Source organism: Denticeps clupeoides, chromosome 20 (genome assembly GCF_900700375.1).
Source record: "Denticeps clupeoides chromosome 20, fDenClu1.1, whole genome shotgun sequence".
Classification (NCBI taxonomy): Eukaryota; Metazoa; Chordata; class Actinopteri; order Clupeiformes; family Denticipitidae; genus Denticeps; species Denticeps clupeoides.
The window spans coordinates 1030693-1051062 of record NC_041726.1 but is presented as its reverse complement, the minus strand read 5'-3'; the positions used below and the strand labels follow the sequence as shown (position 1 = coordinate 1051062).

General features: G+C 46.9%; 3 protein-coding genes across 4 annotated transcripts in view; all 3 read right to left on the bottom strand.

Moving 5' to 3' along the window:
* Positions 1-143: 143 nt before the first annotated feature.
* eif3i (eukaryotic translation initiation factor 3, subunit I) lies at positions 144-2999 on the bottom strand. The gene is made up of 11 exons (XM_028964776.1): positions 2865-2999; positions 2355-2447; positions 2188-2275; positions 2035-2100; positions 1795-1944; positions 1590-1717; positions 1403-1513; positions 1223-1312; positions 1062-1135; positions 878-970; positions 144-415 (listed from the first exon to the last, which is right to left on the bottom strand). Exons 1-11 carry the CDS (start codon positions 2865-2867, stop codon positions 334-336), a joined length of 978 nt encoding a protein of 325 aa, XP_028820609.1. The 5' UTR covers positions 2868-2999; the 3' UTR covers positions 144-333.
* A 1164-nt stretch (positions 3000-4163) lies between these two features.
* On the bottom strand, positions 4164-9327 carry txlna (taxilin alpha). 2 transcript variants are annotated; one of them, XM_028964773.1, is made up of 11 exons: positions 9244-9327; positions 8715-8840; positions 8361-8618; positions 8154-8245; positions 7580-7750; positions 7269-7463; positions 6063-6182; positions 5495-5569; positions 5317-5409; positions 5141-5236; positions 4164-5074 (listed from the first exon to the last, which is right to left on the bottom strand). In XM_028964773.1, exons 2-11 carry the CDS (start codon positions 8803-8805, stop codon positions 4766-4768), a joined length of 1500 nt encoding a protein of 499 aa, XP_028820606.1. In that variant the 5' UTR covers positions 8806-8840; positions 9244-9327; the 3' UTR covers positions 4164-4765. The 2 variants fall into 2 exon arrangements, with proteins under 2 accessions (XP_028820606.1, XP_028820607.1); XM_028964774.1 differs by having other exon boundaries at positions 8715-8973; positions 9244-9307.
* A 3171-nt stretch (positions 9328-12498) lies between these two features.
* The window catches only part of kpna6 (karyopherin alpha 6 (importin alpha 7)), a 14432-nt gene continuing 6560 nt past the window's right edge, over positions 12499-20370 (bottom strand). Inside the window, exons 2-14 of the mRNA XM_028964772.1 lie at positions 20229-20362; positions 20045-20140; positions 19856-19955; positions 19094-19188; positions 18811-18942; positions 18635-18723; positions 18429-18528; positions 18188-18351; positions 17428-17506; positions 17225-17350; positions 16955-17082; positions 15881-16059; positions 12499-15786 (exon numbers count right to left, since the gene is read on the bottom strand). Coding sequence (XP_028820605.1) covers positions 15599-15786; positions 15881-16059; positions 16955-17082; positions 17225-17350; positions 17428-17506; positions 18188-18351; positions 18429-18528; positions 18635-18723; positions 18811-18942; positions 19094-19188; positions 19856-19955; positions 20045-20140; positions 20229-20362 — 1610 coding nt within the window. The 3' untranslated portion in view covers positions 12499-15598. The remainder of the gene's footprint in view (positions 15787-15880; positions 16060-16954; positions 17083-17224; positions 17351-17427; positions 17507-18187; positions 18352-18428; positions 18529-18634; positions 18724-18810; positions 18943-19093; positions 19189-19855; positions 19956-20044; positions 20141-20228; positions 20363-20370) is intronic.

The following is a 20370-nucleotide window of genomic DNA, read 5'->3' as shown; positions in this document are numbered from 1 at the left end:
CAAATTTCACTGTGTGCACCGTGTGCTGTGCTGCTGTGTATCACATGTGACAATCACTTCACTTTAAAAAAAATAAAATAAATAAAAACTGTATTGCCGTTTATGGTTCAGTAGAAAAGAAGTTCAGACAGAACGTGATCGTGTACGATAACCACCAGTTTATTTCTGTTTTTTATTAAATTAACCGGACCTTGAATATACGGTGCTGTAGTACAAAAAAAAAAAAGAAAGAAGGTAGAGAGGAGATGACGGCTGTCTGGTGAGCCCGCGGCGTCGATGGCGAGGTGCTGCCGGGCTGTGACCTGGTCAGGAATGTCGCTTCTCGCAGTGACCTCACGCTTCCAGCTCAAAGTCAAAATACTGGGGGTCAAAGTAATGAATTCGGACGTAGCCGTCTTCTCCACCGCTGCTGTAGCTGCAAAGCAGAATTTCACAGAACGTCATCAGGCAGCTTTAACAACTTCAACTCATGGCCTATAATAAAATCTGAGTTGCACAATGCAGCATTTACGGCATTTACCAGACGCCCTTATCCAGAGCGACAGGGACAGTCCCCCCTGGAGACACTCAGGGTTAAGTGTCCTGCTCAGGGACACGATGGTAGTAAGTGGGGTTAGAACCTGGGTCTTCTAGTTTGTAGGAGAGTGTGTGGGGTGGTAGTAGCCTAGTGGGTAACACACTCGCCTATAAACCAGAAGACCCAGGTTCAAATCCCACTTACTACCATTGTGTCCCTGAGCAGGACACTTAACCCTGAGTGTCTCCAGGGGGGGGACTGTCCCTGTAACTACTGATTGCAAGTAGCTCTGGATAAGGCCGTCTGATAAACGCCGTAAATGTTACCCACTAGGCCACGACCCCGCTAGGCTAGTCTTACCTTTTTCCATCGGGGTGGAACGCTACACAGTTAATAGGTCCAAAATGTCCCTTCACTCTCCCAAACTCCTCTTCATAGGCTGCGTGAAAGAACCTAATATAAAAAGACAAATGAAGACATGAAAACCAACAATATAAAACATTTGATAAGAGTCTATTTAAAAGTGGGGGGAAAAAAAGATGACCTGGCCTCAAACTTTCCGATCCTTGTAGAAGTTGTGGTCACCTCCATGGCTTCCTGACCACCTCCCATGACCACCTGAACGTGTCGAAATAACAAACAGCGATGCAGCAAATTACAAATTGATAATTAGTGCCGGTAGCAGCCTGGTGGGTTAGAACCTACGTGGTCCATGATGGGTGAGATGGCAGCAGAGTTGACGGGCCTCTCTGTCTTAAACGTCTTAATGTGATCCAGTGACGTGGCGTCAAAAAGCTGGAGGTTATATGTACACGTATATATATTAAAAACACGAACGAATAATAATTCTTCATCTCCACATCCCAGCAGCGACCCGGTCTGAACCTTGGCAGTGTTGTCTTTGGACGCACTGATGATCGAGGTGAGGTCCACAGAGCTCTGGATGTCATTGATCTGCTTCGTGTGCTCCTTCACCTTCTTCAGGACGTCCCCAGACTGTTCACACACACAAGGTGCAAGTGAGAAGAGGACCAGGTCTCGATGGGTCAGACGGACTGGCGGGACTCCGTACCTTAGCACTGAACTGGTTGATCTCGCCGCTCTCATGACCGGCGATTACGAACTCGCCCAACGGGCCCCAGACGGCACTTGTGATCTTGGACTCGCTGCATGGAACCGAGACGTACGGCTGGTTGTCCTCTGGTGGAAGGAGAGAAGGTCCTGGTCTCGGCTCGAAGTTCAGAATTACGCTCGTCAGTTTGAAGGCCGGAACTCACCGATTTGCTGAGGGTCCCTCAGGTCATAGAAGTTCAGGTAGCACTGGTAGCCCATCTGCTTGTCCGTGGAGAACATGACGATGTTCCCGCTGAAGTCGAAGCCGCAGGTCCTCACCGCCGAGCTGGTGTTCAGCAGGGCGAGCTGCTTCCCTGCCAAACACGAGAAGAAGCCGGCGTGTCGCTCACGCACGTTCCGCCACACCGAGGACCCCAAAACCCGCCGCGGCCCCCCGCACTTACCCGTCTCGCAGTCCCAGAGCCGGCACGAGTTGTCCGCAGACCCCGTCAGCACGTGCTTCGTGTCCCCTGTACCCGACGTTAAGGCGAACTGTCCGTTTCATACGCCCGTACTCGGCCAGACGTCGCTTCTTTTACAACTTGTGTGAAGGATACAGTCGACGTCCACGCACCAGACCGCACCGGCGTGTCCGTTGTAGGTGCCGAGCCTCTCGCCGTTCACGGAGTACCAGACGTTCGCCACCTGCGTGCGAAATAAAAACCCAGAGTTGTACAGCGCGGTGAAGTGCGGACGCAGAGCCAGGCGGGTTCCATTCACGTACGGTGTCCTTGGCGACGGAGAACAGCAGGTCTCCTTCTCTGTTGTACTTGATCTGGGTGATGGACCTTTCATGGCCCTGCAGCAGGATGGGTTTCTGTTGGACACAGACGTTAACAAATATGTTCGATTAAAGGCACTGGTTTGTAATATTTGCATATTGGTTAACTATGTACTTATACACAATATTTGCAATACTGTTGCAAAAGCGTTTCACTGTATATCATACCGTGTATTACTGTGTATGTGACAAAATTTTAAATGGTCAAAAACTAAACCCTGGCTTCCTTGTCAAAATTCTTTAAGCGCAGAAGCCACATTATACAGATAAATGCCGTAATTGTGCGTTTTTATGAAAGCGTGGTTTTATATTCACTTTATCGTGGAAGCCGGCGACTCGGTATCCCGCTAGCGGCTAGCAGGCTAACGGACTCTAACTCGTTACCAACCTCTCGATTTAACGCGGTGAACGCGCGGTGAACGCGTGGTGAACGCGCGGTGAACGCGTACTTACCATGGCGGCTGCCGGACTGGTGAAATACCAGAGTAAAAGTCTGTCCGCGCTGTTTTACTGGAGAAATGCTAACAGCCACGAGTGTGGCGTATCAGCGCTGACGTCAGCCGGAAGTGACGAGGACCAACTTCCGGCGTGTTCCTCAGCAGCGTTCTGCAGAATTTTGCACCTCGTCGTTTTTTTTTTTTTTTGTTTTTTTTAAACGCCCCGAAAGAACATCGGCGCCCTGGAGAGATTTAAACATCACTTCACTTCAGAGTTAATCATGAAATTCTTCTCACCACACTCTCATTTAGATTTAGGAATTATAGGAACAGGAATTAATCAATTGGTTCACCTCTTATCTTCAAGACAGATCCTTCAAGGTATCATGGGGAGGTGAAACAGGGTAACCACAGGGGTTCCACAAGGCTCTGTCCTTGGCCCCCTTCTATTCTCACATATTCTATACATATCACTCACTTGGTCACATCATCCAATTACATGGGTTTTCCTATCACTCCTATGCTCATGACACCCAGCTTCATTTGTCTTTCCCACCAGAAGATGCCACTTTTGGGACAAAAATCTCGGCCTGTCTCTCGGACATTTCGGCATGGATGTCTGAGCGACACCTCCAACTCAATCTATCCAAAACTGAGATTCTGATCTTCTGAACCCCCCGCAGCAAAACCTCTCAATTCATCTAGTCTCGCTACTGTTAACACCCATGGCGCCGGAAAAAAGGCCTTGGAGTTTGGATAGATGACAAACTGAGTTTGAACCATCACATTTTTTACATTTTACAGCATTTATCAGACGCCCTTATCCAGAGCGACTTACAATGAGTTGTTACAGGGACAGTCCCCCCTGGAGCAATTTAGAGTTAAGTGTCTTACTCAGGGACACAATGGTAGTAAGTGGGATTTGAACCTGGGTCTTCTGGTTCATAGGCGAGGGTGTTACCCACTAGGCTACTACCACCCCACACGTTGCTGCGATCTCCTGCAGGTTCACTCTCTACAACATTCGCAAGATTCGGCCTTTTCTCTCGCAACAGGCTACGCAGCTCCTCGTCCAGGCAGTGGTCATCTCCAAACTTGACTATTGTAACTCTCTCCTGGCTGGAGCCTCTGCAGTCACCATAAACCACTCCAGATGATCCAAAATATGGCAGCTCGTCCCATCTTCAATAATGTTCTATTCGTGACAAGTTAGGGCTCTTAGTTTTGTAACTCATAATCTATAGAAACCGAACAAGAACTTCTGGTGTCTTCCTCCTGTAAGTAAAGTAAATAAAAAAGATTGCATGGGAATACACCGTGTTAACAAAAAGATTTATTTCTCCTGATTCAGTACAGAAAACGGCAGGTAGGAAGCCACACGCGCTTCCTGAAAAAATACATATAAAAATAAAGCGGCCGTGTGACGTGGATGATGACTCCAGTGGTCCTGCACGCATTCGAGACACGTTAGTTTAAGGCTACTAAACTCCTTCAGTGACGTATTACAAAGATCCTCTCGCCTGAAGCTAAATATGAACTGAGCTCCGAGAAGTAGCAGTGGTAATATTAATAATAATAAAATAAATCCGCTGGTCTGGATGTGATGGGGTCCATGCGAGTATAGAAAAGGAGATTATTCCTGATCAAGTCCCTCCACCTTCTGCATGCATGCACTTCTCCGTACGCTCGTTTTTGATCCTCCGTACCCTGTACTAAACTTTACTAAACTCGGACGTTCGTGGGAATAGAGAACAACAGACGTTAAAGACGCAGAGTGAGATTAAATTTTAAAGGCACAATCTTCACCGCATGAACATTACTACTAACTGCCTGACGGCCAGAGGGAATGGTTTGTGGTGGAACGTGGTGGAACGTGAGATGTTCAGTCCGGACAGACAGACAGACAGACAGAGGGGCTCAGTCCTGGGCGGCCAGGGCACAGGCCTCCCTCGGGCTCTCCGGCTCCATCTCCGGAGCACAGCGAAGCGCCTGAGGAGCCTCTGACGCCGAGCTGCCCTCCGCAGAGTCGGTCGGCCGGGGCCGAGGCTCCTCCCCCCCTTGTGCGGCGTGGGCGTCGGCCTCCGGCCCCGCCTGCTCGTCCTGGGGGCCGAGGCCCTGGACTTTCTTGCTGAGCTCGTTGCGCTCGATCTGCAGGGCGCGACACAGTTTCTCCAGCTTCTGCACCTTCACCTGCAAGCCTTCCAGCTCTTTATCACGTAGTGTCTTCTACAAAAAAAATAAAACTTCACCACTGGAGAAATAAAGTCCCTTTCATTAAAAAGCACACGTTACCTCTTCAGCCATCTCCAACAGAGCCTTGTTGCTGCTCTCCCACCGTGACCTGTACATGGTCGTCTCCTTTTCCAGCTTCTTTATCTTTTTTGTCATCTGCAGAAAAAGAACGGATGGAGGTTCTACGCGCTGCATTACTGGACCCCATTTTCAGCCACTTCGTAGAAGGGACGTACCTTCTCCATTTCCTGTTTGAAGTTGGTGAACACCTCATTGCTCTTGGAAAGTGTGGTCTGAAACTCCTCAAATTTCTCCGTGTATAATGACAACTAGGATGGGAAAAAGGGGGCGACGCCGGTGAGGTAAAAAGCAGTAAAGTAAAGTAAAACTAAAATTAAAATCTCCCAGCCTCACCTGCTGCTTCAGGTGGACTTCCTGCTGCTTCATCAGCTCATACATTCTCTGAGACTCCACCGCCTCCTTCAGCAGCTGTGAGGAGTAAAACAAAGAAGCACAGATTTCAGGAATAAAACCACGCGAAGTTGCACAAAACAAATTCCACTTCTGCCATTGACAGAACCGCCGAGGTGGCACCGAGGTCCCCTCGACGAAGGTACCGTCCCCACACACTGCTCCCCAAGGGTGATGGTTAAATACAGAGGACACGTTTCACCGTGTCACCGTGTGCTGTGCTGCAGTGTCTCACAATGACAATCACTTCAAAAGAAAGAAAGAACGAACGATTCATCCAACTCCTTCGTCTGAAAACACAGTACCATACAGTACCGTAGCTACAGTACCAGTACAGTCATTGCTGTAGAATATTTTATTGTTTACTAGATAACGTTGCATATTACTTTATTCCCTTTCGACCCATATGAGGCTGGTAGTTTATGGCACCTTGAGAATTTCAGGATTTATGCATTAGACACGGCACACACCATCGGGAAAAGAGGTCTACACTTTTTTTTTTTTGACTCACAAATTCCTTTTCTTTGTGGTGCCGGTCCTCGGAGTCCTTCAGCAGCTCCTGGGCCTGGTGGAGTTTGGCGTCTACGAGCTGCTGCTGCAGGTCTTTGTGTTTGAAGACTTTGTCTATGTGCTGTGGGGGAAACAAAGGCAGACTGAGCCTCCGCGCTTTACTCCATCTTTCCTGCACTGGCTCGTGAGGACCAGGAAAGTCCAACTGAAAATCATACATCTAAAATAAATAAAATGGATGCATTCATACATAATACTGATCATGCTGATGCAGAGTAATGATCTACTATCTACATATTATAGACAAGAAAATGATAATCAATGGATGATTAGAGCCAGTCTACAATTATACCGGAGCTTCTTAACAGGGTGGTAGTAGCCTAGTGGGTAACACACTCGCCTATGAACCAGAAGACCCGGGTTCGAATCCCACTTACTACCATCGTGTCCCTGAGCAAGACACTTAACCCAAAGTTGCTCCTGTAACTACTGACTGTAAGGCGCTCTGGATAAGGGCGTCTGATAAATGCTGTAAATGTAAATGTAATTATTTTCTGGTATGCCGCCCTAGAAAGAACCCCCTCAACTTCTATAGGCCACTCTGCCCCTCATTAGCATTTAAAGCTACAGACACCGAAACGGTGCGTCTCGGGGAACTTTAATCGTGGGACTGGATCAAAGTGCCTGTAATTCTGCACCAGGGCTGAATTTCAGAAAGAGTTCAGAATTAGGGGACCAACAAGACAGAAATAAAAGAAAAAAAATTGATAATAGGGGACCTTTAAGACACAGTAATACCAAGTGGTTTAAAGAAACCATCCAGTTTTAGGAAACCCTATGCATGGATGGCGCCATTAAATGTATTTAATCCCAATAACACACCCAAACTCGGCATAATCCTGAATGCTTTATAGACCACAGTTGTAAATCTGCACAAGCCAGTAAATTCTCATTCTCGATTTCTATCATTGTAGTCGGTCTCGGGCCTTTTTTTAGGTCACTCAGCAGACATGAATTTCAGGGGGACGGTTTGAGGACGCAGATGTGGACATAGTATTTTTTAGATGCCGGTCCTCCGCGGCGTCTGCTTGGGACGTTCTTTTCGATACGTCACCAAGTCAAGTCCAGGTTGGCATCGTGATGCTGATACTAAATAAGAACTGCAGGTCCCGCCCCGCTGTGGGATTTCAGGTTGGGGACCACTGACCTCCTCCCGCAGCTCGTACTGTTCGATCAACTTCTTCAGTTTCTCGGCCAGCTCCATATTCTCCTGGCGGAGGGTGGTGTTGCGCTCGTTGTGCTGCTCCATCTGCAGCTGGATGTCGTTTAACGTCACCTGGAAGTGTGACGTCACCTCCTTTCTCTTTTCCTCCTCCTGTCGGGCCCGCTGGACCCCGTCCTCCTGTGATCGGAGTGGACGCAGTCACCACCAAGTCGTGACGTGCGTGTTATGTTGAGTTAGCTGCCAGCCCGTGTTGTGAAGTTGGTTAGGCGTTACGGCGCGGGACACGTCCGTACCTTCAGCGTGCGGTTATGCCGCTGCAGCTCTCGACACAGACTCTCCAGCTTGCTGCGGGCCAAGATGGCCTTGCTGTGCTCGTTCCGCAGGTGGTCCTTCTCCTGGATCAGCTGCGTCTGCTTCTTCTGCAGGGCCCTCATCTGCTTCTGAGAGTTACGGTGCTCTTCCAGCTACGGTGAAGGAAGAGACGCACGGAATTGTTCTCTGGGCAACACAACATTGCTTCTCTTTCCTAAGATAATTCATTTGTTCGGAGTAAATTAGAGGAAGTAAAAGGGTGTCTGGTAAATGCTGTAAATGTAAATTACAGCCACTTTCCCTTTGAACTCCTTGTTAATACTAGTTGAGTATTTTACACCGTTAGAGTCCATTGCTGTTTCTGTTGGGAAGATGAAAAAACCCTCCATCACTATGCTGCACAGTGCTGTGTGTGTGTGTGTGTGTGTGTGTGTGTGTGTGTGTGTGTGTGTATATATATATATATATATATATATATATATATAAAAAATCTACACAAAATAACGTGTAGGGAACATGAAACAGATGACGTTACACAGAGAATTGCCGTCTCACCAACTCGGCGTATTTCTTGCACAGTCCTGCCAACTTCTCCTCCGGAGTGCTCAGTGTGTTCAGAGTCTGCATCAGGAGAGTGATCTCTTTTCCTGCAAAAGGGCCACAACGTGTTCGGATCACGAAGCTACGGACATCGCGATCATCAAAAGGAGAGCTGAGAACCGAAGAAAAGAACAGCAAGGCGACGGCCAGCCCCATACGCACCGAGCCCTTTCACTTTCTTCTTCTCCTGCAGCTTCTTCTGGTCTTTTTCAGAGGTCCCGCCGCCATTCAGCTTGGCCTCGCCCATCTTGCCATCTTCTCGCTCAGAGAGGCCGTTGACCTCCAGCCCATCCGGCTGGCCGTTGGACACCGTGCCGTCTTCGCCGCTGTCCTCCAGGCAGTATGTGCTGAGGATGTCCTCCAGCTGTCTACTCAGCTCCTCAGCCACATCACACGGGGCAGGAGGCGCATTGGCCTCAGCTACCAGGGACCAGAAAAACGAAAATCACACTCATAATATGGACAAATGCCACAAATGTACATGATCAAGCGTAATTTCCCCAGAGACAAACTTACGGTCCGGCGTGGGACTGGCGGCCTGCTGCGGCTCCGCTCCGTCGGGACTGGAGCTCCCTGCGGCCTGGTCGTCGTTGTCCTGCCTCCTCATCGTTCAGGCCCACTTCCTGAAAACGTCAGGCGACGCTGACAAGCACGTAAGACGTGTCACACGCGTGTGTGTTCTGAACCCCCCCCAGAATCCCGCTGGTGAAGCGGACGAAATGGGCTTTAGCTTCGTTCCAGTCTGCGCTCATCAACACGCAGCCTCCCCGTTTTACTATAAAAAAAGACGCAGATGACAGCGCAACGAGTACGTGAAGAAGAAAACCGCGGTCATTAAGTAGACAAAAGCTCAACAAGGCGCATATTTAAAAGCTAAATCGCGCACACGCCGCACAGTTAGCCAACTGGCTAATTTAATAGCTAACGTTGGACACTTGCATTTTGCACAAGCGCGACAGAAAAGGAGTGAGAGACGATTAAAAAGTTTTCGTGTCGTTTTGGCGTCGCTGTCACTGAAGGACGATGAGAAGGGAACACTGTTTACCGGAGAGCACAGCAGATCCGTCTAATTTACTCCAACCGTCGCCGCTACCGCTCGTCCTTCCGCTGCCAACGCGCACCGGAAACGCCGCGGCAGGGAGCCCGTTTATTGGACGCTGCGTTCGCGCGCACGGGATTGTGGGAGTTGTAGTTTTATTTATAGGAAACCGAGGCACGTCTAGGGTGATGGGCTCGCCGCGCAATATCAGAAAGGTGTCGTATTTGTACCTTAATTTTGCCCTCTGTACGATTAATAATTCCAAGAATCCCATAATGTACGATCATTCTGCCCCTTCGTTTTGTGGCCAAGTTATTTCATTAGCACGACCAGGTAAAGATCTCTGTTTTCATGTGGCTGTGTAGACATAGCTGGCTTGTTAATGCGCAGCCAATTAATGCACGACGTAACAACATTGGTGTCGAAGTCGTGATCATTTTATATAGATGAATTATTATGGCCCGGCGATGTGAAGCGCTGATAACACACAAACTACAGATCCCACAATGCAGCGCTTCAGTCGCCCTGCCGAACACGTGGTGACGCACAAAGTAAACAATGATGAAAGGAGAGTGGACCTTACGGAAGACGCAGCATCGCCATCATACTTACAGAAATGAATGGGAGAAAGAGGCCAGTTTTATACACTATAATGCAAAGTCTACGATATGTGTTATTGAAGCAGATTTTCTGAGCAACGTCTGAATGGAAATTGTGTATGTACGATAACTTTTCTGAAAATACGATAAGTTGCTGGTACGATACTTTAACATTTAGGATCTTGGCAACACTGGCTTCAATGGTTCACTTATCATAATTCCTCAGTAAAAACGCTGCCAATCTCTCTTCAGTATAAAAAAGTGATTGTCAGTGAAAGTGATTGTCATTGTGAAACACAGCAGCAAAAAAAGAAAGAGCAGGAAGTGCTTCCATCATTCCTCCCCAGGAGACCTGCGCTCACTCTGGGTCAGCAACCGAGACCAGTTTCACTGACCTGTTCAGTGGTAGCCACCAGACAGCCATGCCAACCCCCCATGTTGTTCGGAGCATGCAAACCAGGCCCACAAACCAGAGATCCAACCCTTTAAACCCTGACCCTGCACCAGCCTCAGCTGCCCCTCAGGGTAAGAGGAGGACTAGGCCGACCTAACCTATGTACTGAGAAGGGCGTTTTGGGGGATTCTCGGCACCTCAGGCACCCTGTTTATCTCCCGCAATGTTGCACGAGTATGTCTCCACATCACCCACCAGAACACATTAAGTGGTGGGGTAGCAGGTAAAGAAACAGACCTGTAATCAGAAGGTTGCCGGTTCAAACCCGCCAAGGTGCCACTGAGGTCCGCTTGATGAAGGTCCCGTCCCCATGTGCCGGAGTTAAATGGTTACACTAGATTTATAAGTATATTTCTTATTTCCTAAAGACTTTTATTTTGTTTACCTGTATTCTGATGTGGGTGAGGGAATTATAACGACAATCCGGGTGTTTGTTTAATTGTAGAATGTTAAAGTGTGTTAATGTTTCTGGTTATGTCAAATATGTTTCTGTATTTTTGTTTGTTCAATTTATGGTTATTGTAAAAAGTTATGTGGGTTCTAAAACTTTGATCACCCCCCCGAAAATTGTTTGGATGCGGCCGTGCCCTTGGGTTAGTGGGTTGGAGACCCGGTTCAGGTCTCTTGGACACATGGCGTGAGGTGCGTGGGGTTTGTGTGCAAAAAGTTATTTCTTTCATTTTAATTTATGTACATATTAGGAATATTTTTTATGTTCTTTTAATACTGTATATTGTAGAGAGAGGTGCAGAAAGACGCGATGTTCTGACGCGACCTTGCTTTTTGTACAGAATACACTTTGCACAGAAAATCTCTTGGGTGTCAGCTCATCATTTGTGGTTCAAGAAACGAAATCAAAAAGTTACACAATGCAAAAGAAGAACCGCTACACCAACACGCTGCTCCCTGCTCCTTGGTGTTCATCTGAACAATAAACTAGACTCACAACTCAAATGCTCGCTACAGGAATGGGCAGAACATGCTGGCAGGCTGCAGCACCACGATGTGTATATATCCACTCTGTACACATGTACACATACACGTATTCTATGTGTACATACATACAGTCCAGGCCAAAAGTTTGGACACTTTCTCATTCAATTTGTTTTCATTATGTTCATGACCATTTACGTTGGAAGATTCTCACTGAAGGCATCAAAACTATGAATGAACACATGTGGAGTTCTGTACTTAACAAAAAAAGGTGAAATAAGTGAAAACATGTTTTATATTCTAGTTTCTTTGCTCTGATTACTGCTTTGCACACTCTTGGCATTCTCTCGATGAGCTTCAAGAGGTCGTCACCTGAAATGCTTCTCCAACAGTCTTGAAGGAGTTCCCAGAGGTGTTTAGCACTTGTTGGTCCAGCTCACCCCAAACCATCTGGATTGGGTTCAGGTCCGGTGACTGTGGAGGTCAGGTCTCCACTTTTTGTTAAGTACAGAACTCCACATGTGTTCATTCATAGTTTTGATGCCTTCAGTGAGAATCTACCAACGTAAATGGCCATGAAAGTAAACACATTGAATGTGAAGGTGTCCAAACTTTTGGCCTGTACTGTATATAAATATAATTTTTATATAGACTGCTAAAAAAGGTAACACTTAACACTGTTTAATTCCAAGTCAATCATGCAAATTGACAGTCAATTTCACTATTTAGTCAACAGGTGGAAATTATAGGCAGTTAGCAAGATGTTCCCAATAAAGGCGCTGGAGCTGTAGGTCATGACCACAGTGTGACTCGAAATTCTGACCTTCATGGGTTGATTTAATTGAATTTCCATCATTTTTTGTGTTTTTTTTTTCTTTTTTGTCAGCACATTCCACTATGTAAAGAACAAACTATTTAATAAGAATATATTATTCATTCAGATGTAGGATCTTTTTTTTTTTTTTTTTTTACACATAATTCACATCCACAGATATTTTGGTAGTATAAAGTAAATACTAAAGAATTAGTGTAAATTATTTTGATCTTGCACGGTCCACTTTCTGGCGTGACCATGGAAATTTCCCACTTGCGCCACGAATAAAGGACCATCTTATCTTATAAGATCCCAGGCCAGTTTAGGGTAACCAATCCACCTACTGAGCACACCATTGCGGGACCAGCATTCAAAATCCACACACAAATCCTCAGACGCATGGCGCCACCGTGTGGACCTACAGTCTCACCTGCAATACACACAAAGACCATAAAACGCCACACAGTTCAACAGAATTGCATTTTAATAATGTCTTTGCACAGTATTTGTAATTTAGACAAAACCTTTTAAACATATCTTTTCAATACCTTAAATGTACAGGTCTGGATTCGTCTCATGTTCGTGTGGCGTGTTCGGTTTTGCATTATCAGTTCAGTCGCTCATTCATACGGTCGGTAAAAGTCAAGTCAGTTCGTCCAGTACGCGCAACGAGGGACAGAAGCACATCCGCGACCAGGACGTGGGACACTTGTAAACACATGCGCGGGTTCAGACCGACACAATTACGAGATCCAACGTGGAAGACCGGGAAAGAAAAGACTGGGAATATATATATCTCTATATTTCCTCCCACTTCTCAGAAGTCACTGCCAATGGCTTCGGTTATGCGACGCCATTTGATTGTTCTGATCGTTTGAAACGTGTTTTGACATCAAGTACAATTTTTAAAAAAAGGCAGAAAATACAGAAGACTGTCTGCAGCCCTGGGAATTCAGACTTTTTGGGGGAAAGTTATTGCAGATAATTTAAAATTTTTATTTTAAATGTTGTTTAGTGGCGTTTTTTTCAGTCCGTTGGCTTGGAATGCCGGCTTCAGTCTTTAATTCCGCAGTTTCGGGAGATCTGAGGGGTTGTGCTGAGATAAGCAGAAACGTTTTGAAGACCACAACATACGAGATCTTCATTTATACCTTGTGTCCTCCAAGCAAACGGAACATCCGGCCATTAAAATGTCCTCAACATACATATATTTTATGAACATCTGACCAATTTTGGGGGGACACATAGGAACTGCCTCCGAGTACGTAACTAATTGGACTCTAAATCAGCAGAGCAGCAAGGTTTTGCACAAAATCTGTGCACATTCAAGTTAGAAAATAAAAAATAAAGGATATACATCGACCTGCAGTTTTTTTTTTGTTTGTTGGTCAGATTGGCACTTTAGTGAACAGGAATTTTACTTTTTTTTTTTTTAAATTCTAATATAGATCAACATGTTCTTGTTACCCTTACAGACCATATAACATAGGAAACACAGAACGAAAGCAGTATCACTACTCATACAGAGTGCTACACACGTTCCTGCCTTCTCTATTCCAGGTTCGAGGAGACCACCTTCTCAGCGAGGAACTCTCAACTCTCACACATTCACAGAGAAAGCAGGAAGAGTCACCCATGTATCTTCTGTGGAAGGTAGTTTACCTTATATAGTCAAGAGTGCAGAACTCTGGGTATACTTAAATATGGCTGTACATATATATTTATATATATATTTTTTTTAATCTAAACACTTTGGTACACAAGGTATCTTTCGATGAAGAGACAGATGACACTTCTATCTGATTAGTCACATGACAGAGGGGAGGTGACAAACCACACGTCTCCTATTCATAATCATCAATTGCCCTGTTTTTAACTAAATGAACTGCTACCAGCCCCATACCTTAGAAAACAGCAGTCAGTGTCAAAATGCGTTCACATACAGCCCATCACTCCATTAAGCACCAGTCACATGTGGCATAGAGGTAGAAGGAAAATGCTTCCAAAATAATAATGGTAATAATTATGATAACCATAGTATAGTAGTCATAGTATTCCTATGTATTAGTATCCAAAAGTTCCTTAAAACAAAAATAGCCAATTGTAGGGAGAGCTGAAAACAATCATTCGAAGATATTTCAGTGCAAAGGAAAGATTGAACCAACGGTTTGCGTTACTTATTAAGTGTAAAGTTGCATTTGGAAGCCATTTTCCCCTGGTTTGTGTGCATCATCGGTGTCGTGCATGGTGTGTTGCGGCCTTGTTTTCATGTGTGCTATTTCCCCCCTACACTGTTCACCTTCATCGCTTGAAAATGTGTCCCTTGCCAAACGCTGGTTTCCAAAAAAAAAAAAAAAAAAAGAGCTGCATGTAGCAGACAATATAAAAAAATATTACGTGTAGATAAATGTTTTTTTTGCTGTTCCAATTTTTTTTTTTTTTATTGTAAAAAAAAAAAATAACAATAACTTTTAGCATTTCAACAGAAATGAGGCAAACAGGCTCTTTTTCCTAAACCACAATTTTGGCAAGAGACACCGCATGAGAGTTGGTAGAATAATACAACATGCACCTATATCCAAACACAACATGCACAAACTGAGGAAACCCATTACTTCTCCACCAGCTATGTACACTAGGCTTAATGAGCAAAATTAAGATGCACAAAACTGAAGCCCTAAGAAAATTATTACATAGACCCATCTATCTTTTTTCCTTCTTTCTATTAACAATAATTACATATACCCACACGGTGCTGGAAGGCCTGGCCATCAGATATGTTTATGCAGAACTCTGCTTGTAATAAACCACTTACCATCGTTTTCTATGCAATATGATCGCTGCTGAACACGGCATGCCACGAACGGTTCCACAAGCCCACCTCAGTAACTACTCGGATGACCCCAAACACTAAATAAACTAGGTCTTCACTCAAATCAATCAGAAACCTCAGCACGAGCACAAGCAAAATATATATATATATTCTCTTAAGAGGGAAAAGACTAAAAAAAACTAAACAAAAATATAATAATTTCCAGTGTGCCACCCTCTAATTATATTATGATTAAATCATAGTGTAGATCCCATCTGTCCACATTACTGGAAAGAAGCAGCATTGGATTGTGTGAATGATTTGTTGTTTTTTTTATGGAGGGAATTGTTTTTTGTTCTCCTTAAAAAGAGCAAGAGAGAGAGAGAATAGAAATAAATAAATAAATATCTTGGCAAATCAGTCATGGAGGAAGGGAAGGTCATTTGCTGTCTTCACATCTGCCAGGTACTGCAAAAATATGAGCTAGAAGACGGAATCTTCCACGTGAATAGATGTGCTTCAGAAGGGAGACGTAAAATTAATTTTACAGTTAAAAAAAAAAAAAAAAAAAAAATCCCCCCACCATACATCTCTGACTCAGCGAGGGGAGGAAAAACATTTTTTTTTTTTTTTTTTTTTTAGAATAATACATTTCCCCTCAACCTGGCTGCAAAGTGCTGACGTTTTGGACTTTTAGAAAGAAGACTGAAGGAAAAACATGTGGGACGAGAGATGAGGGGTGGCCTTGGTTATAGCTGGAAGCCCTCCATCGGGGCCTCTTGCTGTGGAAAGAGGTACTGCTGCTGGCTCTCGTCCACCTGAGGCGCCAGGCTGGAGTCTTCCTCCTCCACGCCAAAGTAGTGCTCGATCAGGTCAAAGGCTTTCTGGTAAATCTCCTGGTTTTCGTGACTCTGCAGGAACTCGATCTTGTCCAGTCCTGAAAGGGAGAGCCACGCCGGTTTTACCGAATGAAATCAGGCCCCCCCCCCCCCCCCCCCCCCGCACCGGTGGAAGGAGAGCGCGGTATTTACCGTACGCCTCCTCTATGAGGCTGCAATAGGGGTTGACGCCGCTTCCGTTCTGCTTGGACTCCTGATCCCCCAACCTCAGTATGTTCTCCAGGCCGTTCAGAGCCACCTGGACGATCTTTGAATCCATCACAGTCAGCAGGTCGCACAGCGGCTTAATGCAGCCCAGGTTCACCAGGTACCTGCAGCAGTGACAGGGGACAGAACTATGTAGATATGGTGCATTTAAACTTCAAACCACTTCAGTGCTCCAATCTCTATGAAGGCGTGGAGGAACAACCTGCAAAGCTCGCAAAATATTTTCTTGATTCCTAACAAATGTAATCAAAATAATGGATATAAGCCACTCTGCACAGATATGTGGCTGAGGTTTGGATGCTAGAACAAAGTGATTAATGACTCTAGCGTCAAGCGTGGCTATGAAATGGCGCTGCCTTGAGATAACTATCAGGTAAAACATAGCTGCAGATTTACCATGATTTATTGTACGTTTATACGTGGAGAATGAATGAATGAATGAAATGTGTGTAATGAGTCTGCAGACGGAGGTCTTTCTCTCTTGTTTCTTACAACAAGGGTAGTCAGTTTCCATGTGAAATACTGCCCCCTATCTGATGAAATAATGACTCCCCAGAGAGGAAAAGTCTTCCACATTCAACACATAACTCTTACACGTCATTGACCAGGATGTCAAATGATATTCCACGGAACGAAGACGTTTCTGGTCAAGTGCTTCACATTAGGGCGGTGGTGGCCTAGCGGTTAAGGAAGCGGCCCCGCAATCAGAAGGTTGCCGGTTCGAATCCCGGCCACTGAGCAAAGCACCGTCCCCACACACTGCTCCCCGGGCGCCTGTCATGGTGCCCACTGCTCACCAAGGGTGATGGTTAAATGCAGAGGACAAATTTCACTGTGTGCACCGTGCGCTGCTGTGTATCACATGTGACGATCACTTCACTGCGTTCAGCACCCTGCTGGCTGGATTGTTCCCCATTCTGCGTTTTCTGCCCTAACTACGCTTGGTAGACATTTGTCTACCTGTGGATGAAAGGCTGTGGACAGTTTGCTCCTGCATACCTGATCTGCTCAGGTGTTCCTCCTGAGGTGGCGTTGGTGATGGCCCACGCTGCTTCTTTCCGAGTGCGGAACTCCGCCTTCTGGAGGATCTCGATCAGCACAGGGAAGATGTTCGCATCTATTACGGTCTGTGAAGTAGGAAACGTACCGCAGTCAGAGCAAAACCGCCGCGGTGTTGGGATCTTATCATGCACACAGGCAGGCAGACATTTTACTTTTCATTTGAAGGACACCTTAACTTGATGAAATAAACTGTGAAGGAAGCAGCACCTGGATCTGGACCCTGTTCCCTGCCGTGATGTTGGAGATGGTCCAGCAGGCTTCTTTCCTGATGGACTCCTTGGCGCTGCTCAGGAGGTGGAGGAGACAGGGCAGGGCGGAGCAGTTCAGCACCACCTGTCGGCGCCAGGCCACGGTGGTCAGGCGCGTTATGAAGTCTTGGTGACAGTACGGTCACACGTGCCGTGTCTCACCTGTGTCTGAATATCGTCCCCGGTGACGATGTTTCCCACTGCCCTCAGCGCGGGGGAGGCCACTTTGTAGTCTGTGTGCCTGAATAAGAGGAAGATAAATAAAGGATATTGTAAGATGGGACATTTTACATACAATATTCACATGTAACTGCAATAATGATCTTCTGGGGTCAATAAATAAGAAACAGTTCATCCTTTTGTATGGGACAGTGGTGGCCTAGCGGTTAAGGAAGCGGCCCCGTAATCAGAAGGTTGCCGGTTCGAATCCCGATCCGCCAAGGTGCCACTGAGGTGCCACTAAGCAAAGCACCGTCCCCACACACTGCTCCCCGGGCGCCTGTCATGGTGCCCACTGCTCACCAAGGGTGATGGTTAAATACAGAGGACAAATTTCACTGTGTGCACCGTGTGGTGTGCTGCTGTGTATCACATGTGACAATCACTTCCCTTTAAACTTTTTTAACTTTACTTTTAACCTCTATTGTGCCATCATGCCTCTTTCTGCCAGGCAACATCAGGTTGGAGTGGTGTTAATACAGTGAGAGGGTTTTTATACTATTCTCCACAGTTTTACAATATAAACGACTAGCCACTGGTTCTGCATGTGTCATGGTCCTTGTAGGAACTGGCTTTGCTGTCCCAAGCTCTCCAGAGCAGGGGATTCCCACTACGTCATGCATCTTGCGACCAGTAACCCTCAACCTCGAATGTTGAATACTTAAACGTAAGGAAATGATGATGCACTTCCTGTCAAACTCACATGAGGAGCTCCACCAGCCTTCTGCACACGCCCGAGTCGATGACCGCCTGGATCTTCTCGTTGGGCCCGTCCGAGAGGTAGGAGAGGGCCCAGCATGCATCGGCCAGCAGGTCCACGTCGCTACTGAACAACAAGCGGGACAGAACCGGCAGGCACGGAGAGACCTGGGGACACCGAATGAAACGGCGCAACGTCAAAATCACGACCGAACTCTATTTGCGACCGTCAACTCGAAACGAACCTTCTCAAAGTCAGGCGGCGGACTTTTGCCCCTGCAAAGGTTGGACAAAGCCCACACCGCATTCCTGGTCATCGTCAGACGATTGGATTTGGTGAGCAGCCTGCAGGGGGAAAGCAGGGAATAAAATGCAGTTATGGACCATGCAGCCATGCAGGAGGTTCTACCCAACCATGGCGGACGGATCGACTACGGCGCTCGTTTCGCACATCAGAAGAGGCGGCAGGATGCTGCAGTTGAGCACGTAGTCTCTGCACACAGCGCTGTCCCCTGCGATGTTGCCCAACGCCCACACCGCCTGGAAGACAGCGGGGACGTCGCGTTTGGTCAAAAACGCCAAGGACGAAGGAAGCGTAGCTGGTCCCCGCCCGTGGTTCCAATTTACCTGCTCCTGGACGTCTTCGTAGTCGGAGTTCAGCAGTTCAATAAAGACGGGCACCGCCCCGGCTTCAATCACATACTTGGTCTGATGCGAGGTTCCCGACGCAATGTTGGTAAGCGCCCAAGCCGCCTCGAACTGCAGAGAGACGTTCGCATGGACTCCGTTTTAGACAGATTCGTGGCCACGGGGCAATTATTATAAGCCAACAAGAGTGCCAGTCAACGCGGTTTAATACTCGTCCCGGTTCGATCGGTAACGGGAAGAGGATGGGAGGTGCGGACCTCACCTGCAGCGTGCAATTGGAGCTTCTACCAAGGAACTCCACAAATCTGCTGACCACCCCCGGTGTGCTGATCACCTCGTCGATGGGTGGGTTGGGCTCTGTGGGCAGCGTGCCAACACACATTTACGGCATTTACCAGAGCGACTTACAATCAGTAGTTACGGGACAGTCCCCCCCTGGAGACACTCAGGGTTAAGTGTCCTGCACAGCACAGCACAGCACAGGATGACACAGTGAAATGTGTCCTCTGTATTTAACCATCACCCTTGGTGAGCAGTGGGGACCTCAGTGGCACCTTACGATTAACCGCTAGGCCACCACTGCACCAATATGCTATGAGCTGCAACGTGGAATATTAGACAAAGATGCACTGGCCAACAGAATCAATGCACTGGCATGTATTTCTCACTCCTATAGGCCACTCTCCTCCTCATTAGCATTTAAAGCTACAGACGCGTCCTGGAGAAATGTCCCGGCGTGACTTCAGACACTTAGGGCACCACTAAGACCGATATAGATGTCAGGGGACCTTAAACCGGATTTGATTGGCCTGTGCAGCAATTGAAAAGGCCAACATTTTATTTTTTATTTTTTTAAAACTTCCTGTTCTCGGGGCAGCTTCCTTAGCCGCTAGGCCACCGCTGCCCCGGTGTTAGAGGGGGGCGTTTTCCCGCTCCACCCACCACGGGTTCTTGTTACGAGACCCCTCAAAGTTTGGGGGCCGGTGCCGTGCCTGACCAGCATCGTTTACAGGTTCTGTTGTACCTTTGGACAGCAGCTTCCTAAATTTCTGTGTTGTGGCTAGCTGCTGTTCTGGGTCGTCTGAGAACAACATCTCCACCATGTCTCTTGAGATGACACCATCCTGAAACAGAAGACGGTGATCAGACCTGCCCAGCACACAGTCAACCTGGCATCTTTAAGAACGTTGAACGTTGGGATATCTCCGCTTACCGAGACTGACATGGAGCTGACATACGAGTCCACGAGTGGACCCTCAAACATCCCTGCCTCCTCATTCAGAAGCTCCACGTTTCTCCTCTTGAAGAGCTGGACACGAGCGAGAGGAAAACAGAGACCACGCTAGTTAAGCGCTTTATTTGAAAGAACCGACTGAGCGTGGGGTCTGGGGTTCAACCTGTTGCTCCCGTTTCTGCTTCCTCAGCTGGATGCCCTCCTCCTCTCGCCTCCTGCGCATCTCCTCCAGGTTGAGGGCTTTGTTCTTGTAGCGGTTCATCCTGTAGTTGTCCTTGGCGGGGCTTGCTGCCGGCTCTGCAGGC

What these genes read in the sequence shown, in the direction of transcription:
- eif3i (XM_028964776.1), bottom strand. An exon ending in TCTCCGTCGCCAAGGACACC is followed by an intron (nt 2,276 to 2,354) that starts GTACGTGAATGG and finishes TTTCGCACGCAG; the next exon opens with GTGGCGAACGTCTGGTACTC. An exon ending in GAGGGACCCTCAGCAAATCG is followed by an intron (nt 1,718 to 1,794) that starts GTGAGTTCCGGC and finishes TCCTTCCACCAG; the next exon opens with AGGACAACCAGCCGTACGTC.
- txlna (XM_028964773.1), bottom strand. Translation starts at nt 8,805, where the DNA reads ATGAGGAGGCAGGACAACGACGACCAGGCCGCAGGGAGCTCCAGTCCC. An exon ending in CGCCAGTCCCACGCCGGACC is followed by an intron (nt 8,619 to 8,714) that starts GTAAGTTTGTCT and finishes GGTCCCTGGTAG; the next exon opens with CTGAGGCCAATGCGCCTCCT. An exon ending in GAAGAAAGTGAAAGGGCTCG is followed by an intron (nt 8,246 to 8,360) that starts GTGCGTATGGGG and finishes GCCCTTTTGCAG; the next exon opens with GAAAAGAGATCACTCTCCTG.